General features: G+C 36.2%; 2 protein-coding genes across 5 annotated transcripts in view; one reads left to right on the top strand and one right to left on the bottom strand.

Moving 5' to 3' along the window:
* Nucleotides 1-13183, top strand: part of CFAP69 (cilia and flagella associated protein 69) — a 73882-nt gene extending 60699 nt beyond the window's left edge. For 2 of the 4 annotated variants that reach the window (XM_067746479.1, XM_067746481.1), the window contains 8 exons: nt 3158-3239; nt 5842-6034; nt 7027-7164; nt 7743-7819; nt 9006-9203; nt 10915-11001; nt 12288-12392; nt 12891-13183. In XM_067746479.1, the coding sequence (XP_067602580.1) occupies nt 3158-3239; nt 5842-6034; nt 7027-7164; nt 7743-7819; nt 9006-9203; nt 10915-11001; nt 12288-12392; nt 12891-13061 (1051 nt within the window). In that variant the 3' untranslated portion in view covers nt 13062-13183. The remainder of the gene's footprint in view (nt 1-3157; nt 3240-5841; nt 6035-7026; nt 7165-7742; nt 7820-9005; nt 9204-10914; nt 11002-12287; nt 12393-12890) is intronic. The other 2 variants (XM_067746482.1, XM_067746480.1) reach the window with 2 other exon arrangements.
* Nucleotides 13184-18915: 5732 nt separating this feature from the next.
* The window catches only part of FAM237B (family with sequence similarity 237 member B), a 42374-nt gene continuing 41232 nt past the window's right edge, over nt 18916-20057 (bottom strand). The window contains exon 3 of the mRNA XM_067746483.1: nt 18916-19338. Within this exon, the coding sequence (XP_067602584.1) occupies nt 18916-19335 (420 nt within the window). The 5' untranslated portion in view covers nt 19336-19338. The remainder of the gene's footprint in view (nt 19339-20057) is intronic.

The following is a 20057-nucleotide window of genomic DNA, read 5'->3' as shown; positions in this document are numbered from 1 at the left end:
TTGTATGTTATTTGTCATTTTTCCCTTGCTGCTTTCAATATTTTTACTTTGTCCTTAATTTTTGCCAATTTGATTACTATGTGTCTCAGCGTGTTTCTCTTTGGGTTTATCCTGTATGGGACTCTCTGCGCTTCCTGGACTTGGGTGGCTATTTCCTTTCCCATGTTAGGGAAGTTTTGGACTATAATCTCTTCACATATTTTCTCAGGTCATTTCTGTCTCTATTCTCCTTCTGGGACCCCTATAATGCAAATGTAGTTGCATTTCTTGTTGTCCCAGAGGTCTCTTAGGCTGTCTTCATTTCTTTTCATTCTTTTCTCTTTATTCTGTTCTGCAGCAGTGAATTCCACCATTCTGTCTTCCAGGTCACTTATCCGTTCTTCTGTCTCAGTTATTCTGCTATTGATTCCTTCTCATGTAGTCTTCATTTCATTTATTATATTGTTCATCTCTGTTTGTTCTTTAATTTTTCTAGGTCTTTGTTATACATTTCTTGCATCTTTTCGATCTCTGCCGGCATTCTTTTTCCAAGGTCCTGGATCATCTTCACTATCATTATTCTGAATTCTTTTTCTGGAAGGTTGCCTATCACCACTTCATTTAGTTGTTTTTCTGGGGTTTTATCTTGTTCCTTCATCTGGTACATAGCCTTCTGCCTTTTCATCTTGTCTGTCTTTCTATGAATGTGGTTTTTGTTTCACAGGCTGCAGGATTGTAGTTCTTGCTTCTGCTGTCTGCCCTCTGGTGGATGAGGCTATCTAAGAGGCTTGTGCAAGTTTTCCGATGGGAGGGACTGGTGGTGGGTAGAGCTGGCTTTTGCTCTGGTGGGCAGAGCTCAGTAAAACTTTAATCCGCTTGCCTGCTGATGGGTGGGGCTGGGTCCCCTCCCTGTTGGTTGTTTGCCCTGAGGCAACCCAACACTGGAGCCTACCCAGGCTCTTTTGTGGGGCTAATGGCGGACTCTGGGAGGGCTCAGGCCAAGGAGTACTTCCCAGAACTTCTGCTGCCAGTTTCCTTGTCCTCATGGTGAGACAGACCCGCCCCCATCTCTGCAGGAGACCCCCCAGCAGTAGCAGTAGGTCTGGTTCAGTCTCTGTGGGGTCACTGCTCCTTCCCCTGGGTCCCGATGCACACACTACTTTGTGTGTGCCCTCCAAGAGTGGAGTCTGTTTCCCCCAGTCCTGTCAAAGTCCTGCAGTCAAATCCTGCTAGCCTTCAAATTCTGATTCTCTAGGAATTCTTCCTCCTGTTGCCCAACCCCCAGTTTCAGAAGGCTGACATGGGGCTCAAAACCTTCACTCCAGTGGGTGGACTTCTGTGGAATGTGTTCTCCACTTTGTGGGTCACCCACCCAGCAGTTGTGAGATTTGATTTTATTGTGATTGCACCCCTCCTACCATCTCATTGTGGCTTCTCCTTTGTCTTTGGATGTGGGGTATCTTTTTTGGTGAGTTCCAGTGTCTTCCTGTCGATGACTGTTCAGCAGTTAGTTTTTATTCCAGTGTTCTTGCAAGAGGGAGTGAGAGCACGTCCTTCCTCTCCACCATCTTGAACCAATCTCAACCTTTTCTATTTCTTGAGATAGATGCCAGGATCATTGGGTTTCAACCTTTCTTCTTTTCTAATATATCCATCTAAGGCTGTAAAATCTCCTGTAAGCCGAGTTTCCATATGTTCTATTTGTATTATCATTATGTTCAAACTATTTTCAGTGTGATTTTCTTTTCAATCTATGTGAATTTTAGAAGTATATTATTTAATTTCTGAACAGAGAAGCATGTTCTATTTTTTTCTCTTTTTGTAATTGTTATGAATTAAAGAGTCTAAAGGCAGCCCATGATAGGCATCAGAGAGTACCACTTCAAAAGTGGGAAAAAAAGAAGTGTGATTCATAGCCATAGATTGTAAAACCTGGAAGCACCTGAGTGAGAGGGGCCAAGCTGATGGCCTTTATGCACTGACCCTCACACAACCACCGTCACAAAACAGCCAGCAGAAACAGCATCTCTTTTTTTTTTTTTTTTTGCGGTACGTGGGCCTCTCATTGTTGTGGCCTCTCCCGTTGCGGAGCACAGGCTCCGGACACGCAGGCTCAGCGGCCATGGCTCACGGGCCCAGCCGCTCTGCGGCATGTGGGATCTTCCCGGACCGGGGCACGAACTCGTGTCCCCTGCATCGGCAGGCAGACTCTCAACCACTGCGCCACCAGGGAAGCCTGGGTCTCTTTTTTTTTTGAAGAGGGATCCATGTTAAATAATTATCACATTATTATTGAATGATAGATAGATAGATACTATGTTAAATAGGAAGGGTATACAATACAGTTTGACCCCAGCAGGCTTGCAAGGCCTGGGAGGGCTAGAGGGAGATTAGGCTCTGTTTACCAACACCACCACCAGCACCAGCCTATTCAGCCCATATCCACCCCCCACCCAGGAAAACAGTGAAAGTAGCCCTGACAGCAACTTCAGTCCCTCACTCCATATGAGCTGCACAGGCCTAAGCAGCAGGCACTTCAGCAAATAATATCATACGCAAAGAAGGGATGTAATTAAAAACAACAAATGTTTCAGGCATGCTAGCACTGTAAAAGATAGACAGTAAGTGAAGAAATCTTGAAGAAAAAGTTAATAGAGCAACAGAGGAGACCTTTAAGAATAATTAATATCAGGAAAGCAGAGGAGAATATTGCATCTACAGAAAAGAAATAGGCAGTTATGAAAAATAATTAAACAATATTAGTGTTTAAATAGTTGAAATTAAACTACACTGACAAAGTCTCTTTAAAGTTCAATTTTTTTTTTCTTTTTTTTTGCGGTACGTGGGCCTCTCACTGCCATGGCCCCTCCCGTTGTGGAACACAGGCTCTGGACGCGCAGGCTCAGCGACCATGGCTCATGGGCCCAGCCACTCTGCGGCATGTGGGATCTTCCCGGACCAGGGCACGAACGCGTGTCCCCTGCATCGGCAGGCGGACTCTCAACCACTGTGCCACCAGGGAAGCCCCAAAGTTCAATTTTTTAAGCAAAGAAATTAACTACTTGATTTAAGGAAATGAAGAAAAAATATTCTTTGAGAAGATTTTTTAATAGAAATAGACTCACAAATTGAATTGAACAATAAAGCCTTGTTAAGTGAATAACTTTCTTTACTTAAGGTGCTGCATTTTGGGATGTTACCCCTCAGAGGATTACTTTCTTGAAAAGGAAGGCATTTTTCTCCTTTTGGATTTAATGGCAGTAAGTATGATTATAACAATTGTGAAACAAAAAATAAATGTCTTTATTAACTTTCCAAACTGAGTATCACAGAACACTACTCTGTGATTAAATGTGCCCTCAAATAGTGTTCAAATATTTGTTTTAAACAAAAATCCCTCCTGGAGTTTCATAGTATGCATTGGCATAGTAGAGTCTGAAAATTCCTCCAGTGAAGAAACCAGTTTACTTAGGTCAGTGTTCCCAAACACATGACAGCCGAGAATTTGTTCTGTCTTGTTTTGTTTTTCCCCATGAAACTTTAAAGTAACAGCTAGATTATTTAAAAATCAATAATCATTTATTAATAACTTCTAGCTTCTTCTCTTAGTATTAAAAGGGTCACCTTAGACAAAGGAGTAAAGACCAGCATTTTTAAAAAACTGTGTATAGTTTGTAGGTAATGTGAAGAATCTAGTGTGTCATATACTGTTTTACAGAATGAGCAGAAGTGAGCATATTAAGCCTTCCAGGAAGGCAGCTGAGAAGAATGGCAAAGATCCTTACAGTAATCCCCTACTAGCCTCAATTCTAAGTGGGTCCATAGTTAAGATGATATGAAAGAGAAAGTATACTTTTGTTTCAGTAAAACTTTGGGAGATATTCTCATGCAGAGTTCTAGCTATGTCACTGCCTATGATTGCCACCATTCTTGATTTTATTAACAGAATAACAAACCTACTTTGACTTAGCAAAGATACTAAAGTTATCTGTGTCCTTTTAACTCTGAAAGAAAATTAGTTTACACTAGAGATGAGAGTGAACTCATTAGATATAAAACACTACAAACAAAAAACAAGTAAATAATAATGATAATAGTAAAAATAACCCACCTTGAATGAGTCATAACCAGAAACCCTTTGAAAGTTCAGAAAATTGAACATAATACAGAAGGACCTATGTAGTCCTAAATGACATACAGCTCACCGTGTTTCTCTGACTAGCGTACAAGTATGCCCAGAGGCACATGGTCAGTGTCAGGGATTCTCAAAGCTACAACATTAATTTGGCATATCGTTCTGGAATCTAGCTTATACTTAAGATTTGGAAGCAAGGAATGATATTATGCATGTACATATTAAACAATTATATTTTATTTTAATATTATATAGAAGACATAAAAGACATTTCTTACTTGTGTCCACTCTCCTTCACCATCAGAGTTTCTTGGATGGAAAGGCATGAAGGCTGGTAGGAGAGGCCATATAACACAGTGGTTGTGAGCACAGGTTGGAATCAGTCTGACTGAAGCCTCTAATAGTTGTTAGCTGTGTAACTTTGAAAAATTATTTAACATCTCTGCTACCAATTTCTTCATCTATAAAACAGAGATAACATTTATCTACCTTATGCATTGGTGGAAGGATTATGTGAGTGATTATGTGTGTGTGTGTACACATATACATGCATTAGTTAGAATAGTTCCTGACATATTTTTGTTGTGTTTTCTATAGTTATGAATGTAATTATTAGATTGCACTTAACATGGATTAAACCAACCAAGTTAACTACAAATTACAAATCTTCTTTACTGAAGTTCCTGTATAAACTTCAACCCTTGACATTTGCCTCTTTCTCCTGAATGTGAAGTATCGGAGTAAAAAACTCATTTGATTGAGGATTCTGCTTAATACAATCTGCTAAAATATTTATTCAGTGTGAAATGGTAATTGCTAGTAAAGGTTAAATATCATTGAGCGTTTACTATGTGACAGGCAGTCTCATATAACTCATCATAATAACTCTCTAAAGCAGGTAATATTATTACCCTTAATTTAATGAAAGAGGAAACTGATAATGTTTGCAATTCAGACAACAGGTTACATGTTTCCTTTGCTATATTCTATTAGCAGTATACTGTAGGAGTTAATCAACCAAAAATATTTCACACAGAAACCATTACTGTGTGGAGGCCATTGCTCTGGTTGGACTTCTCTATACCTAAATTTTGGTTTGCTGAAAACTGTTTGCAGGAAAACAGAGGAAATATGCTTAATACAATAATTTTTCTTAAGTGCTTAAATACTCTTTTATGGATGCTGAGTTTCAAAATACAAAATTATACCTCATTTTGATTTATTTTCACATGTGACTGCCACTTGGAGTTACCATCAGTTGGTATCTTAGTAACAATGAGGTTACAGCTAGGATGAGACAACTTTACAAACTTTAATTAAGCAGGTAAACTGGAAAGATTCTGTAATTACAGAGTCCTATGCATAGCACCATTTACCTTGCTCCACTTAAAATGAACATTTTCACTTATTTTGACAATCTCTCTCTTTCCTACTCAGCTAAATCAATTACATTTTTGTTCATGACATATGTTTATGACTACATCAGAATTATATGGAATCTTTTTCTTTCTATTTTTTAAGAATCCCTAATGTTTGAAAATGGACTCATTACAATGGTATTTATTTTAATAGGAGATGGTCACAAATCATACTTAGAGTCTTAATTTTATAAGGCAGTCATTTAGAAGAATCCAACTGATTAATACAAAAGTTTCTCCTTTCTTTTTTAAGACAATAATTCTAAATATTAATTGCAACATTTTTCTTTTTCTGTTTCCTTGCAAAAGTTGAACCAAAAAAAATTCTGTAATCTAATACTTGGAATAATGGTTGAATTTTGTGATAATCCCAAAACTGTAGCTTATGTCAATGCTTGGCGAGGGAAGAAGGATCAAACAGCTGCTAGTCTTTTAATTAAATTGTGGAGAAAGGAAGAGAAAGAACTAGGAGTAAAACGTGATAAACATGGGAAGATCGTTGGTAAGTGTATTTATAATTGTTTGTAATTAGATCCGTATTTTTAAAAAGCAATCTTAGGAAAGTATGGGGCCTTACACCATACTAAGTAAATTAGTAGCAGGTTCATATTTTTATAGAATATTTTCAGGAAATGGTATTTGATTATATTTTTTAAATTGAAAATAAAAAACTTAACAATACTTCTTAAAGAACTTTCTTTGAGTTACCTGCTTTTGTAAGTATATTCAGTAATATTTCATTTACCAATAAAATTTGGGACATAAGTTGAGTGAGAACATTTTTATTGTATTTTGTACATTTCTGTTGATTCATATTTATACAGTTTACTTTTTATATGAAAGAAGAAACTTTTAAATAAAAATAAATCCAATGGTCATAAATTTTAATTACTAGACTCTAAATTAATGAAGTTAATAGTACCAGAATTTATATTTCATTTATCTATTTTATAATGCTACATTATATTTTCTAAACCTCTTACAATTCTTATTATAGTTTCATCTGTTAGTATTGTTTATTTTTAAGTGAAAATACTTTCCCCTTTAACTTCTGATGATTTCTATCTTCAAACCATTTTTATTGTTTCTAACTTTTGATCTATAACATCATAAAATAGTTTTTATATTTATAGCATAATATATAGAAACCAAAAGCAAATTACATCATTGTTAAACTGACAGTGTTCAATTTCTGGATCTCAAAATTAGAAAAGTTTTTTATGTGAAAGTTTCACTTTTAAAAAAGTAATTTTGTGAAATTTTTATATTTTACATAAATAGTTAAAAATGAAAGCTTTAAGTTTTGCAACAGAATGGGGAAGAAATTATTGATTATTTATGCTTTTAAAGGAGTAACCATGTATCAGGCAGTATTGTACTCTTACAATATTTTTATATATTTTATGATGTCTAGACTAAAATCTTAAAATTAAGTATTAATTTACTACAGTTTTTATCTGTCCTTTCTATATTTTCATGACATCCAATGATTAGATACAAAGAAACCTCTATTTACTAGTTTTCAAGAAGAGCAAAAAATCACACCACTGCCTGCTAACTGCCCAACCATTGCAGTTATGGATGTTGCTGAGAATATCAGAGCAAAAATTTATGCTGTGTTGGGCAAACTAGGTAAGAAGTTACTCGTCAAATGCACAAGAGCCTCTCTTTTTTGCTGAGTGTTGTAAATTGATTTCACTTTGGAGTCCATTTTTCATATATGATGAACAAAAGTCCGTTTATACAGATAAATGCATATTCTATTGTTATCCCAATACGCAGGCTACACCCTTAAGCTCTGGGTTTGGGGCCAGGCATCAGTATTTTTTAAGCTCCCCAGGTAATTCCAGAGTGCAGCCAGGATTAAAGGCAGTTAGTTTTAGATGGTTAGGCTTAAACACTAGAATTCTGAATCACCTGAGGACTTGACCTTGCTTCTTATTAAAGAAAAAGTCCTCACTCTTCAGATTGTGAAAGTACAATATCATGGTCTGACCACAGCACAGAAAGTATTCCTCTTCTAATGACTAGATAAGGATGACCTGGCAGCTGTTTGTTATAGGAGGAAGCCAGAAGCTCACAGAAGTAACTTTTTCATAAATCAGGATGAAATCAAAAGCAATCATTTGCATTTGTTTTTATGATAAATATATGCCTTTTGGAATCACTTGCTCTGTTAAAGTAAATCTCTCTTTATAAACTTCGTTTAGATTTTGAAAATTTACCTGGCTTATCTGCTGAAGATTTTGTTACCCTCTGTATCATACATAGATACCTTGATTTTAAAGTGAGTACCTTCTTAACCTTGTTATTAAAATCTAGTATGGCAAGACATCAGTTGGGAAAGATCTATTTTTATTTGTGAGCAATCATCCATGAACTGTGTAGTTTTTCTCATTTTACATCTGATACTATTCAAAGAACATACAATTAACTGATTGGGTATTTTCCATGGGATAAGATTTCATCCAACTATTAGTTTATAAAAGAAGATGGAAGTTACTGACCATAGAAGCCTAACAGAATCTTTAAAATATAATTTCTTCTCTTTAGAGGGTATTAAGAGCTAGGGTATTAAGAGCTAGAATTGAATGAATTATTACTTATTAAAATAAATGATTTATACTTATTAAAGTATTATTTTATCATTACATTGTATGATGATCAAATATCAGTTAAGGAGTTGCTTACTTTGCTGGTTATATACTTTTTGGTAAATAAATGCCTTTGAAATTTTAGGAAAGTCTTTCCAAGTAAACATTCTCTTCTACTAGTATTAGTACTATGTATTTGAATGCTGTAAATGAATAAACCTCTATAAAAAAGGAAAACAAGGCTGAATTTTATCCGTATTCTGGATGTATGTTTTTTCTCTAAATTTAAACATACTCAAGCACAGTAATTTCCAGATAACCCAGAATATGAGATGGAGCTACAGCATGATGAAACCAACATGTTAAGAGTTTTAGATTCAAGTATTACCTTAGCTGGAAAGTGAGGGACAAGGCCCTATTTCTCAGGGTGGCTGGGTACTAGAGTCCCGGGAATCCCCATGTTCATTGTTCTACAAATTCAGCTTGACCTAGCCTTCAAACAGGGCTTTAAGAAGGAAAGCATCTGTACTTCAGGAGGATGAGACTAAAGCAACAACTTGTGCAGCTGTGAAAACAGTGTCTATAAAGGAGAGGGCAGTGATGATAGCAATAAACTACACTTAGGTAGTGGAACCTTACCCGTGAGTACCTATCATTGAAAAACACTAGGTAAATTACTTCTGAATACTCAAATGTAACTGCCCCAAATCATTCTCAACGCATTTAACTTATTCCCAAGGAGTAAGTTAGGAGAAGCTGGTTCAGTTAAGTGTTAACTTTGGAATGATCACCCAAATAAATTTTAGGTTACGTAAAATTATATTATTTATTTTTGGTTAATTTAACTTTTTAAAACTCTTTTAAACTTTGCTATAACAGATTGGAGAAATATGGAATGAAATATATGAAGAAATAAAATTAGAAAAGTTAAGACCAGTCACTACAGACAAAAAAATTTTGGAATCTATTATAACAGCATCAGAAAATATTGGAAAGATGGTTGCTTCTCTGCAAAGCGAGATGATTGAAAGCCAAGCATGCCAAGATGTGCAAAATGAACAAAAAGTATATACAAAAGTAAGCCACAGATGCCATTGAGGCACAAGAAAATAATTTCAATGTATAAACTAGTTGAAGTTATCCATAAGTTGTATTTGCCTTACTTGTGAATGCTTCAGCACTTAGTTACCTTGTAATTTTCTTTTATAGTTACTTTCAGTGTCTTTGTATAGTTTTTAAAGAAAACATGGAGTTAATAGCTTGAAATTCAATTACTATACTCAGTGCTGCTTTATGGCATTATAATTTGATTTCTACAGGCTTACATTTTAAAAGGTAGAGACACCTGAGACATTTCCATTTTTTGAAAGGTCAAACAGAGTTCCAAAAATTGTGGTCTATTTAAATGTATACACTTAGCAAATTCTGACAAATGGTGTTTCTCTGTGACTGTACGTATAACCTCATTGAGAAAGTTGGCCCTCGTCCCTCACTCTGTGATAGGCCCTTACTAGCATGCCAATCATAGGCACACCGACAAGCCTCTCCTCACTTCAGTGCCAAAACATATACCGTGAGCACTCTACAAATCTGGTCTCTGACTTTAGCTAATCAGAAAAAGCCTGTCAGGAAAATATAAGCCATTTTCCCAAAGCTTTACACAGGTAAGAAACAACACATCAGAAGTTTTTGAGCAAATAGGTTAAGTGACTATTTAAGTGAACTTGTCCACAGATACAAAGATGATGTAGATTCTCCACTTCTGCTTGGTGATCTTTTATGATTAAACTTAAGTATTTAAAACACTTTAAGGTGATTTCCAAAGTGTTTTCTATTGCCTGATCTTTTTATATCTACTATTAAATGTCTACATCTTCAGTGGAACTTAGCATCCACCTATAAATTCTTAGATAACTCCCTGCTTAAAAGTTTTGTTTGTGAAGAGTTTTTATTGCAAGGATGCTGCCGTTTAACCCATTCATTTGCTTTTAAGTGGAGTACCCCGTTAGAAGTTCTTGCTCCTCATTAGTTCTATTGAATTGGCAGGATTCTGCTGTGTGGGCTAGCTATTGCTGATTTGTTGGTTATCGTTGATTTGTTATCATGGCTCTGACCCAGTTTATTTTTTAGCAGTTGTTTAATTAAATACTCTTAGGTTCATAATTTAAACTTAATAGTCTATTATATACCAACCAAGGGCATGTGTCCTCGGATTATATATATATTTAGTGGAGAGCCTGTTGGGAACCATAGTCTTTGTCCTTTGTCAGTAGTTACCTCCCTAGACTGCATCACGACAACAAACTCAGCACTCACAAAATTGCTGTCTTGCTGAAGGTGTAAATTAGAAGCACTTTTACCAATATAATCTTGCCTAAACTATTATCAGTGGCAGCAGAAAACTCTTTATTTTCTCCTGTGAATTTGCTCTTGGGTCATTTATGTAGCTTGTTCTGGGTTATAATCTGTCTTCACAAGTGATAATCACATGAAACAATCAGTCTTGCTCAGAAGGATTATTGTTATTTTCATATTTTGTATTTTTATAGCAACAGTTTTGCATTACGTTTCATGGGAAGCAGTTCAAACCTTGGCCACATAGTGAGGGAAGGAGTTTTTTTCCATTTTAAGACTTTGGTTTTTTAAGTTGTTAAACTCTAACCCTTTTGCTAGTTGACCTTAAAATTTACGTTGGCAAAAACTAGGTCTTCCTTCAAAATACAAGTATTCAAGCGCTTTGGTATCCTTTCATAGAAACTGGAACTCTTAATTATCTTTCTTATTTCAGGTACAAGCCACACACAAGCAAAGAGAATTGGCTAATAAATCATGGGAAAATTTCTTGGCTAGAACATCAAATGTTAAAACTTTAAAGGTAGGATTTTTAAAATATTACAATATCCACAACAAACAGTCAACTCTGACAGACTTTTTCAGGGATAACTATTCATTCACCTTTTTCTGTTGATCTTTCCGTGTAATACCAACACTATTGATCCTCATTTCCAGTTTAGGGCGTTAACTGAAACTGCATTTTTCACAGTTACAGAAGATACCACTCTGAGTTTCATTTGGCTTAGCAGTGGGAGGGAGCGAAGCAAGGATGGTGTTCCTGGTTTCCATAAAAGAGATGAGAGTTAGCCAGGAATAAGCAGGAGAAATGTGCTCCTACTTTCCATTCTGAGCCTTCTTATTTACTGATCCTTTCTGTAAGAAGCAGAGTGAAGGACACAAAAAACAACTGTCCATACTACTCTCTCCTTCAAGGATGCTTCCCCTCTGTGACCACCAAAAGAAACATTGTATTAAAGCTTACGTGGGAATTTGGGATAAACACCCCTTTGGGAAAATGTGATAACCTGCTTCAGCAATAAACTGGAAACTAATCTAAACAGTTTATAATGCTAATTGTTCACTTGAAATATGTAAGAAGCAGCATAGATTTCCAAAATCTCATTACTTTTTTCCCAACTTTTTCATTAATACTTGGGATACACTTTTATATAATGTTACAATTCTTCCTCTAGATGTGAAATTGTTAAATGTTATATTAGCACACGAAAATAGTGGAATCATTAAAATAGCAAAAACAAAATTAAGAACAAGCTTATTCAAGGTACCATGTCTCCCCTTTGTCACTAAAAGTTCTTCCCAACTTTAAAATCAGCCCCCACCATGCAGATAATTTGTTACCTCGAATTTAGCCTGTTCTAGTGCCTCAACTATTGAGCTTGACTGTAACTGCAGCAAATTATATAGTTTGCATTATTCTGAATGCTTGAAACATTTAAGTGTACTGAATTAGTATTTAATTTATGCAAAATAATTTGAAAACATGTATCATCTATTGTAAATTTAGTAGCTTATTCAATTATGTACAAAAAATTGAACCTGATTTCCTTAGGACCTGCTTTATCCCTTGGTCATATATTACCAGTACCTATGGAAATCTCAGTAACATTTTCAGGTGTTTTCTGCAATGTACAAAGGATATAACTTGTTAATAACTATTTTCTTAGCCTAAATGAGTAAATGCTAGTGCTAACTAATAAAGCATAAAACAGACACAATTAAATATATTTTGTATACTTCATTGTAAGTACCATAGTTAATGCTTTAATAGCAATTAATTTATTTTCTTTCTAATTTAAAAATCTTCAGAAAGCAAAAAGACTTCAGGAGAAAGGTATAGAGTCCTCTAGATACAGTGAGCATCCACCAAATGCAGTATTTCACCCGACAGATATTAAAGGCCTTCACACAACAGTAAGATTTTTTTTCTCCATAACTTTTCTTAGTAGATATTAAATTTAATCCCCAAAGAGTGTTATTTCTATGGGGTTTTGTCTCATATTTTTTCTTTTTGCTGTTCAAATATCAAATAGTTAAGGCATATTTATCTCTACCCTTGCCTAGTTCTGGTTTAGACCAGACCCCGCCCTCCAGGATTCCCAAGAAACTGCTATAAACACTAGTCAAAATATATCTCTACATCTCTTTGACAGAAAGTGTGCAGTGCCTCCTTTGCCTGGCAAATAGATCCAGGCCATATTCCAGTGTTCCTGGTGTCCTATTCTGGACATAATTTGGCCCTGATTGCAAAGGCTCCAAAGCCCTTATTTTTCCATTAGTCCATGCTGTCTCCTAGTTACTATGTACATTTTGTGTCTCTTCCAAAGTTAGCTGAAGGATGATGAGTGGGTTTTCCTCTTAGTGAAAAATTTTGTAAATGGACTCGTAAATATTTACTTTTGCTTTTTTTAGGTGCCCTCTGGTGGTGTAGTAACAGTGGAAAGCACTCCTGCCCGATTAGTGGGAGGACCTCTGGCTGATACAGATATTGCTCTTAAAAAACTTCCTATTCGAGGAGGAGCCTTACAGAGAGTAAAAGCAGTAAAAACTGTGAATGAGCCAGAGAAGAGCGTTCCCGCATAAAATACTCTGGAGACTTTTTGAAATAAATTCTGCTTATAATTTTTTAGTTAAATATCTGTATATATGAATGTAAAGCAAATGTTTTAGAATAAATATTTTAGTAAAATACTATTAAAATAAAAGCACATATAATGTATTTTTATTGAAAATATCAACACATACTGTGAGAAGAGTTATCATCAATTTCTTTCTAAAGATTACAATTCTCTTAACTGAAAATTGTAAAACATGTTGTATCAGTTGACTCTTTCAATTGATGTGAACTACTCCAACTGGTTTAAGCCAAAAAACAAAACAAAACAAAAACAAAAAAAACCAACTTTTACAGGCTCTGGGGCTATCAAATCTAGGACTGATTAAAACTACAGGCATTGTTGGATCTAGGAACTGAAACTCTGTGAGTAGGCTCTTCTCCTTCCCTAGCAGCTCCTGAATTATATTCTCCCAGGTTGATATCCAGTAGAAAAGAGTGCATGCCTATCTCTCAACAATCTCTGCAACTGTCTCTGCATCTTGGGACCCCTGATTGGCCATATGCCCACTCCTGAACCATTCATCATGACTTTGGCCAGATCTGAGAACTGCCTACACTCAGAGACAGAAGGAAGCCAATCCCATCCAAAGCATATGGATGGAGTAGGGAATCAGGATATTATTAATATATGTTATTATAAGTATATACAAATACTGGGCAGCAAAAACATTTGCAACAAATGTGTTGGTCAAAGTAAAATAAGTTCTCTCTCCTATAAAAAGCAAATGTTATTCATAAGCTAAACAATAAAACTAAAATAAACATGTTTTAACTCTTAATATATAAATAAATTCTAATGCTACTTCTCTTCCTTAATGGGGAAGGAAAAGGGGGAGTAGGGAGAAACTCTTTTGGTGGTGGAGGTATCTTGCCAAATAGGAGGTAGATGCCTTAATGCTAGATGTAGAGCAAAGTGTCTGTGTCCCTGTATGGCATTATGCGGTTTCCACAGCCTGTATCCATTTCCGTCAACCTCCTTCTCCACTCAGGAAGCGGCAAAATTGAGTTCACGTCCAGGGCTGGGAGAGACAAGAATCTGTTTTCTCAGAAAGGAAAATATACTGGAATTTGAGTCTAGACTCTAGGCCCATAGTGTGCACACAGCAGTGTACTGGTTAAATGTATAACAACCAGTTCTGCAAGGGGAAAAAACCCTTATTTGTAGTGTTTGCCAATCCCACTATGACCAATTTCAAGCTACCAACATGGTGCTACTGAATGCAGAGTTGGGAAGACATGCATAGAATCCACTTTCATTATCAGATAAAAGACGGCTCCAACACCCCACTGGGCCCACCTTCTCTTACTTTCTCCTCCCTCTTCCCCTCACCCCTCCTCCCCCAATTCACATTCCTCCAGGAATTTTTCATTATTCTGTCTGTGAGGATAGTAGCATCTGCCATGAGAGGAGAAATTGCAATTGTTGTTATTGTTCTAATTAGAATGAGTTACCAGCGGCCTCTCACCCTGGCCCAGCTGCCCATTCTCCTTGTGGCTCACAGGAGTACATAATGTGCATCAGCTTATCAGTGAGCTTTGTGCTCTCTTGAATCCCTTTCTCTATTACCACCACCCCCAAGAAGATAGTAGACAGCATAATTTGTTCCTCTTCTTCACAGGCAGCCCTAAGCACAAAGGTTCCATGTAAAGGGGAGTTACTGAGACACAAGAATGGATGTGGGTAGGAACATGCAACGATGAGATGCCCACACAAAAAGCACCAGATACACGTTCAGTTACATCTGAGATACACATAGAATCGAGATGAAGTGTCCATGGCTAAAAGCAATGAATGTTTACTCCAATTTGTAGACTATAAGTTCCTTCCTCAGATTCTAAGCTCCCTAAAGACAAGATAGAAACCACATCTCATTCATTATTGTAACCAACACCTCAGTAAATAAATTATTGAATAAGTGTGATGGTGGCCTCAGCTCCTGGCAACCTTCCCCTCAACTTCTGCAAAGGCAGCAAAGTCCTGAGCTCAAAGGGAAGGTTCAGCCAACAAAATACTATACCGGGAATGCTAAACATGGACATGTTAAAGTAGTTCAAATGTATGTGCTTCGTAACAGTGATAGACTTTCTCTAAAATGAGGCATAAATACTATTACATTAATATAACCAGTGGGTAGAAACAGAATTGATATTTCTTGGCTGAACATTATTTTTTGTATGTAGTACAACTTGGTATCTCCAGATTGATTAGGACTGACTGCAGTCAAAATAATCTGTGAGTTCTGTAGAACTTCTCCCTGTTGTAGATCTTACCCATCAGGAAGAGGAAAGGTAAAATAGGGCAGGTTATTACCTAGCAGCCATTTAACAGAGGAAGAAATGTACACAGATGGAGGGTAGTAAGGTTGCTTCATCCAGACACTTGCACTTGGTAGACAGACAATACCCAAGTTCGCATATTACAATTCCAGCCACCTGGCAGCGAGCCAGTGAAATCAGTCCCTCTGTCTGACAGGGTCACTAATTCTAACACGTCTCCATCTCTCCTCACATCCTGTGCTCCCACCATACCACTTCTAAGCCCTAGGGGATTTGTGCCTCTCCCATCCAGCCTGGCTGAAAGGTGGACAGTATATTTCCTTCCATGAGTCAACTGATAACAAAATTTCAACTCCCAGACTTCTGCTAATAAACTAAATGAAAAGAAAGTCAAGAAAATAAAAACGGAGTTGAGTGAGCACAGATGAAAGTGGCTTCAACACTCTTCGGTAATGAGATTTTTAACACATGAGGGAGGAGTTCATTCCATGATTAGACCCTGTTAGCCAGTGCTTGCTCATATTGGATGAAAACCAGTGAATAATTAGGTGAACAACTTTTGTTCATCTGGTCCTCAGTCTGCCTTCTGAAACACAGGGTACATTTCATATCACAGGAAAAAACTATAATGTTCACCCTCAGTCTTTCTGGGTCAAATATCCAGTTTATTTAGTCATTCCAGACTATGAACCTGGCCAGCCCTTTCTGAAGTGCTACAGTTTGTGATTATTCCTCTATACTGAGACCAACAGAACCGAGCAAAAATTTACAGGTGTAACAGGACACATGGAGGGTATAATGAAACTAGTCCCTCTCATTTTTACACACCTGCCAACATAGCCTGGGCTTACATTAGTTTCATTGGCAACCATGTTTCATAATCGCTTGTATTTATTTTAATTTATGTAGATATTTCCTTTTCAAGGAGGTGGAACATAACTCCCCATTCCCTAAAGTGTGGGTAATGCTTAGCGCCTCGCTTCCAAAGAATACAACATAGAAAGAGAAGGGAAAGTAACTTTACAGCCAAGAAACCTGGCAGATACTACCTCAGCCAGGGTTAAACGCCATCTGTGCTATGTCATGTTGACAGCATGTACCCTTGATAGGAAGTGCTGAGAACAGTGCTTTACTCCTGTAGTTTTCCCCAAAAATCCTATGACCCCAGTCTAACCATGAGAAAAACATTAGGCAAACCCAAATTCAGGGACGTTCTGCAATACAACTGACCAGCATCGGGAAGTGTCAAGGTCATCAAAAACATCTTCTTAGAGCCTAACTCATTGTAAGTGGTGTCCTGGATAGGATCCTGGAACAGAAAAAGGACATTAGGGGAAAACTAGTGAAATTCAAATAAAATATGAAGTTCAATTTAAAATGTATTAGTATTGGTTCATTAGTTATGACAAACATATGACTAATGTAAGATGTGAACAATAAGAAAAAATGGGTGAGGCATATACAAGAAGTCTTTGCACTAGCCTTGCAACTTTTCTGCAAACTTAAAACTATTCTAAAGTAAAAATTTTATTTAAAGAAAAAAAAATTCTATAGGAAGAGCAGAGGAACTTTAAGCATAGATGCTCAATTTTTATCCATTTTATCACCTCATGAAGAAATATTTTGGGAGCAATATTAGATGATTTGCTGTCTTTTTTCAGCTTTCAGTGCTCTGGAAAATAACTGGTTATGAGTTAAGCTATATGAGTTCAGCATAAACCCCAAACTGAGAAACTGACTGAGTCTTTACCATAATAGCACTGCAAGAATTGGTGGGTTTGGGGGTTTTATTTTTTTTGGATGATCTGTCTGATCTAGTCTGATGATTTTGAATAGGGCAAAAGAGAAATACATATTGTTCCCCACTCAACCCTATGTTGGCTACAATTCCTCTTTCTTGGAAAAAAAACATATTTTGACATCATAAAAGTGCTTTTGAATTATATTATTTCCTGCTGCATCTTTGTCCCACAGCAATGACAACTCTGGGAGTCAAGGATTGTGTGTGGATTGCTCAGCAGTGTACCTCCAAGCTCAATGAATTTTTTTGAATGAATAAATGATGAAAAAAGAATAAAATTTTCTATATACAAATGACATGATTTGTGCCCAAAACTGGGGGGATTTAACAGAACATTATATCTAAGTACCATCAAAAAGGTTTAAGATGGGGACTTCCCTGGTGGCGCAGTGGTTAAGAATCCACCTGCCTATGCAGGGGACGTGGGTTCGAGCCCGGTCTGCGAAGATCCCACATGCCACGGAGCAACTGATCCCGTGCGCCACAACTACTGAGCCTGCACTCTAGAGCCCTCGTGCCACCACTACTGAAGCCCGCGTGCCTAGAGCCTGAGCTCCGCAACAAGAGAAGCCACCACAATGAGAAGCCCTCGCACTGCAACAAAGAGTAGCCCCTGCTCGCTGCAACTAGAGAAAGCACGCATGCGGCAACGAAGACCCAACACAGCCAAAAATAAATAAATAAATAAATTTATAAATAAATAAAATAAAAAATAAAATTAACTGCTTTTCTGCTTGCTATTCCTTTTTTTAAATGAGGACTATAAAAATGAGAACATAAAACAAAATTTTAGGCCTTAATGCATAGAAAAATAATATATAGCTTGGTGATGGGATACATATATCAGAAGCCACACAGTACACTACATCAAGATTAAATATTACTTTTTAGGATAATACTGGCATTAGTTTTGGCACAGTTTTGAAGTCAAAATTATGTAGAAGATACCTGATAAAACTGGTTACAATTTTACTGCACTGATTGTTGTATTAAAAAATATGTTGTATTTGCATTTTAAGTGGTTTTTTCTTTAAAAAAAAAAAAGGCTTTACAAAGATGCCTTCTAAATTAAAAATTATTGACAAAATACCCCAAAATATGGAAATGATAATTCAATAGCCATAAAACAATTACATATCGACAAAAATACAATCTTCATCAATATTAAAGAATTAGAAATAATTTTGATAAATGCTACAGGAAATATTCGAGCTCATAAATACTGACACAGGGTTAAATTTTCAAGTTGGTGTCATCTTGCTTGAGGTATTTTCTGTGTTCTCTTAAATGTAAAACTCATGTTTTGTAAAATCCAGTCCTATAAGGTTAGAGAAGAAAAATTGTTAACATTTGTTCTAATATGAACTCTTAAGATTCCCTCCCTTTAAACAACCCTATTGAAACAATTAATTTCAAAAGCCTAAATACATGTGGATGTTTAAATTTTTTTTCAACAAATGTAATATGAATAATTACATGGCTAAATGGCTTTCTTATGAACTACTCATGGGGAAAAAATAAGATGATAATCTAATGATCTACAAAAATATATCATTCCAAGATCATTTAGAATCTAGTATTTGCACATCAGAGCTCCTCTGGTTTCTAAATAATATAAAATCAGTAAAAATGAAAATCAAAGCTGATCATATTAGGAAAAAATATGGCAAATTTGTTAGCTTATTAGATAAACTTTAAAAATCAGAAAGATTAAATATTGAATTTTTAAGAAAACTAAACTGCTATTCTCTTAAGTACACATTTAAATTACCTCCTGTTATCTTCTGTGGAAAATTATACTTGGGAGGCATCACCTGTCTTCTGCCCATTCCATGGGATCTTGAAAGCAAGCAGTCTACATACATGTCCCAGAAATCCTGAGCTATGCTTAAGAAGACATTATAATGTCTAGGCTGCTGGGATTTTTGCAGGAACAACATGAAATTCCAGAAAGAATCCACAGTGTGCTCTATCTTGATTTCCTTGAGATCTATCAGTGTCAAGGAGCAAGCATTCCAGCACTGGAGATCAATGTCTTCCATGATCCCTGGGCTGTTGCTGGCAAGCACCCCCTTTTGAAATTCAAAATCCGCGTTAATCAGATTCATCAGCATCATGCAGCCCAGAGGTAGGTAGAACCATCTTCTTGTGGCAAAATTCATATTCTATACAGAAAAAAAAAATGAAGATATATTTTTAACTTAAAATTATTCAATTACTTGATGATCTGTTTAAACCTAAAAAGTTATAACTACTTATGTATTTGGTTTTTATCAAACCTAAAAAATTATAAATACTTATGTATTTGGTTTTGATCAAGTCAAATTTGCCTACTATGTATTTATTGGTTTTCCTCTAAGTTGCTGACTCTCAGACTTTCCTTCGAAAGGATATAACAACAGCTTTCCCAACATTCTGATAAACAGTCTTCAGGAGCCACTGAAATCCAACACATGTTTATGAAGTTGTGATACATTCATTTCATCAAAGACCTTTGGAGCTGAAAGAAACTCTAAAAAGCATGTGTTCCAACCTTCTACTTTTACAGATTAGAAAAATTCTCAGTGATATGATTCAGCAAGTTCTCAGGTCTCCTGTCTCTCTATCCAAGACTCCTACCACAATACATTTCAACCAAGAAGATCAAAATGCAGCCCTTTCTACAGGTAACCATAAAAAATGGTGTGTGTGGTTTTCTTTAAATTGACGCTTTCCAATCTATCAAGTGTTGGATGCTCAAGCACCATTTTAGGTTTCAAAGTTACTGATGAAATTTATTCATTGAAAAAATATTTGTTATGCACTGATATCTGGTGGATCCCTGACTTTTCTCAGGTTGTTCAGGAGCTGGTTAGAGAAGATTAACATACATACACAAAGGAGC

This window comes from Pseudorca crassidens, chromosome 8 (assembly GCF_039906515.1).
Source record: "Pseudorca crassidens isolate mPseCra1 chromosome 8, mPseCra1.hap1, whole genome shotgun sequence".
In the NCBI taxonomy this organism is placed as follows: Eukaryota; Metazoa; Chordata; class Mammalia; order Artiodactyla; family Delphinidae; genus Pseudorca; species Pseudorca crassidens.
Note: the sequence above shows the minus strand (reverse complement) of the source record. Positions and strands in the feature narration are given on the sequence as shown.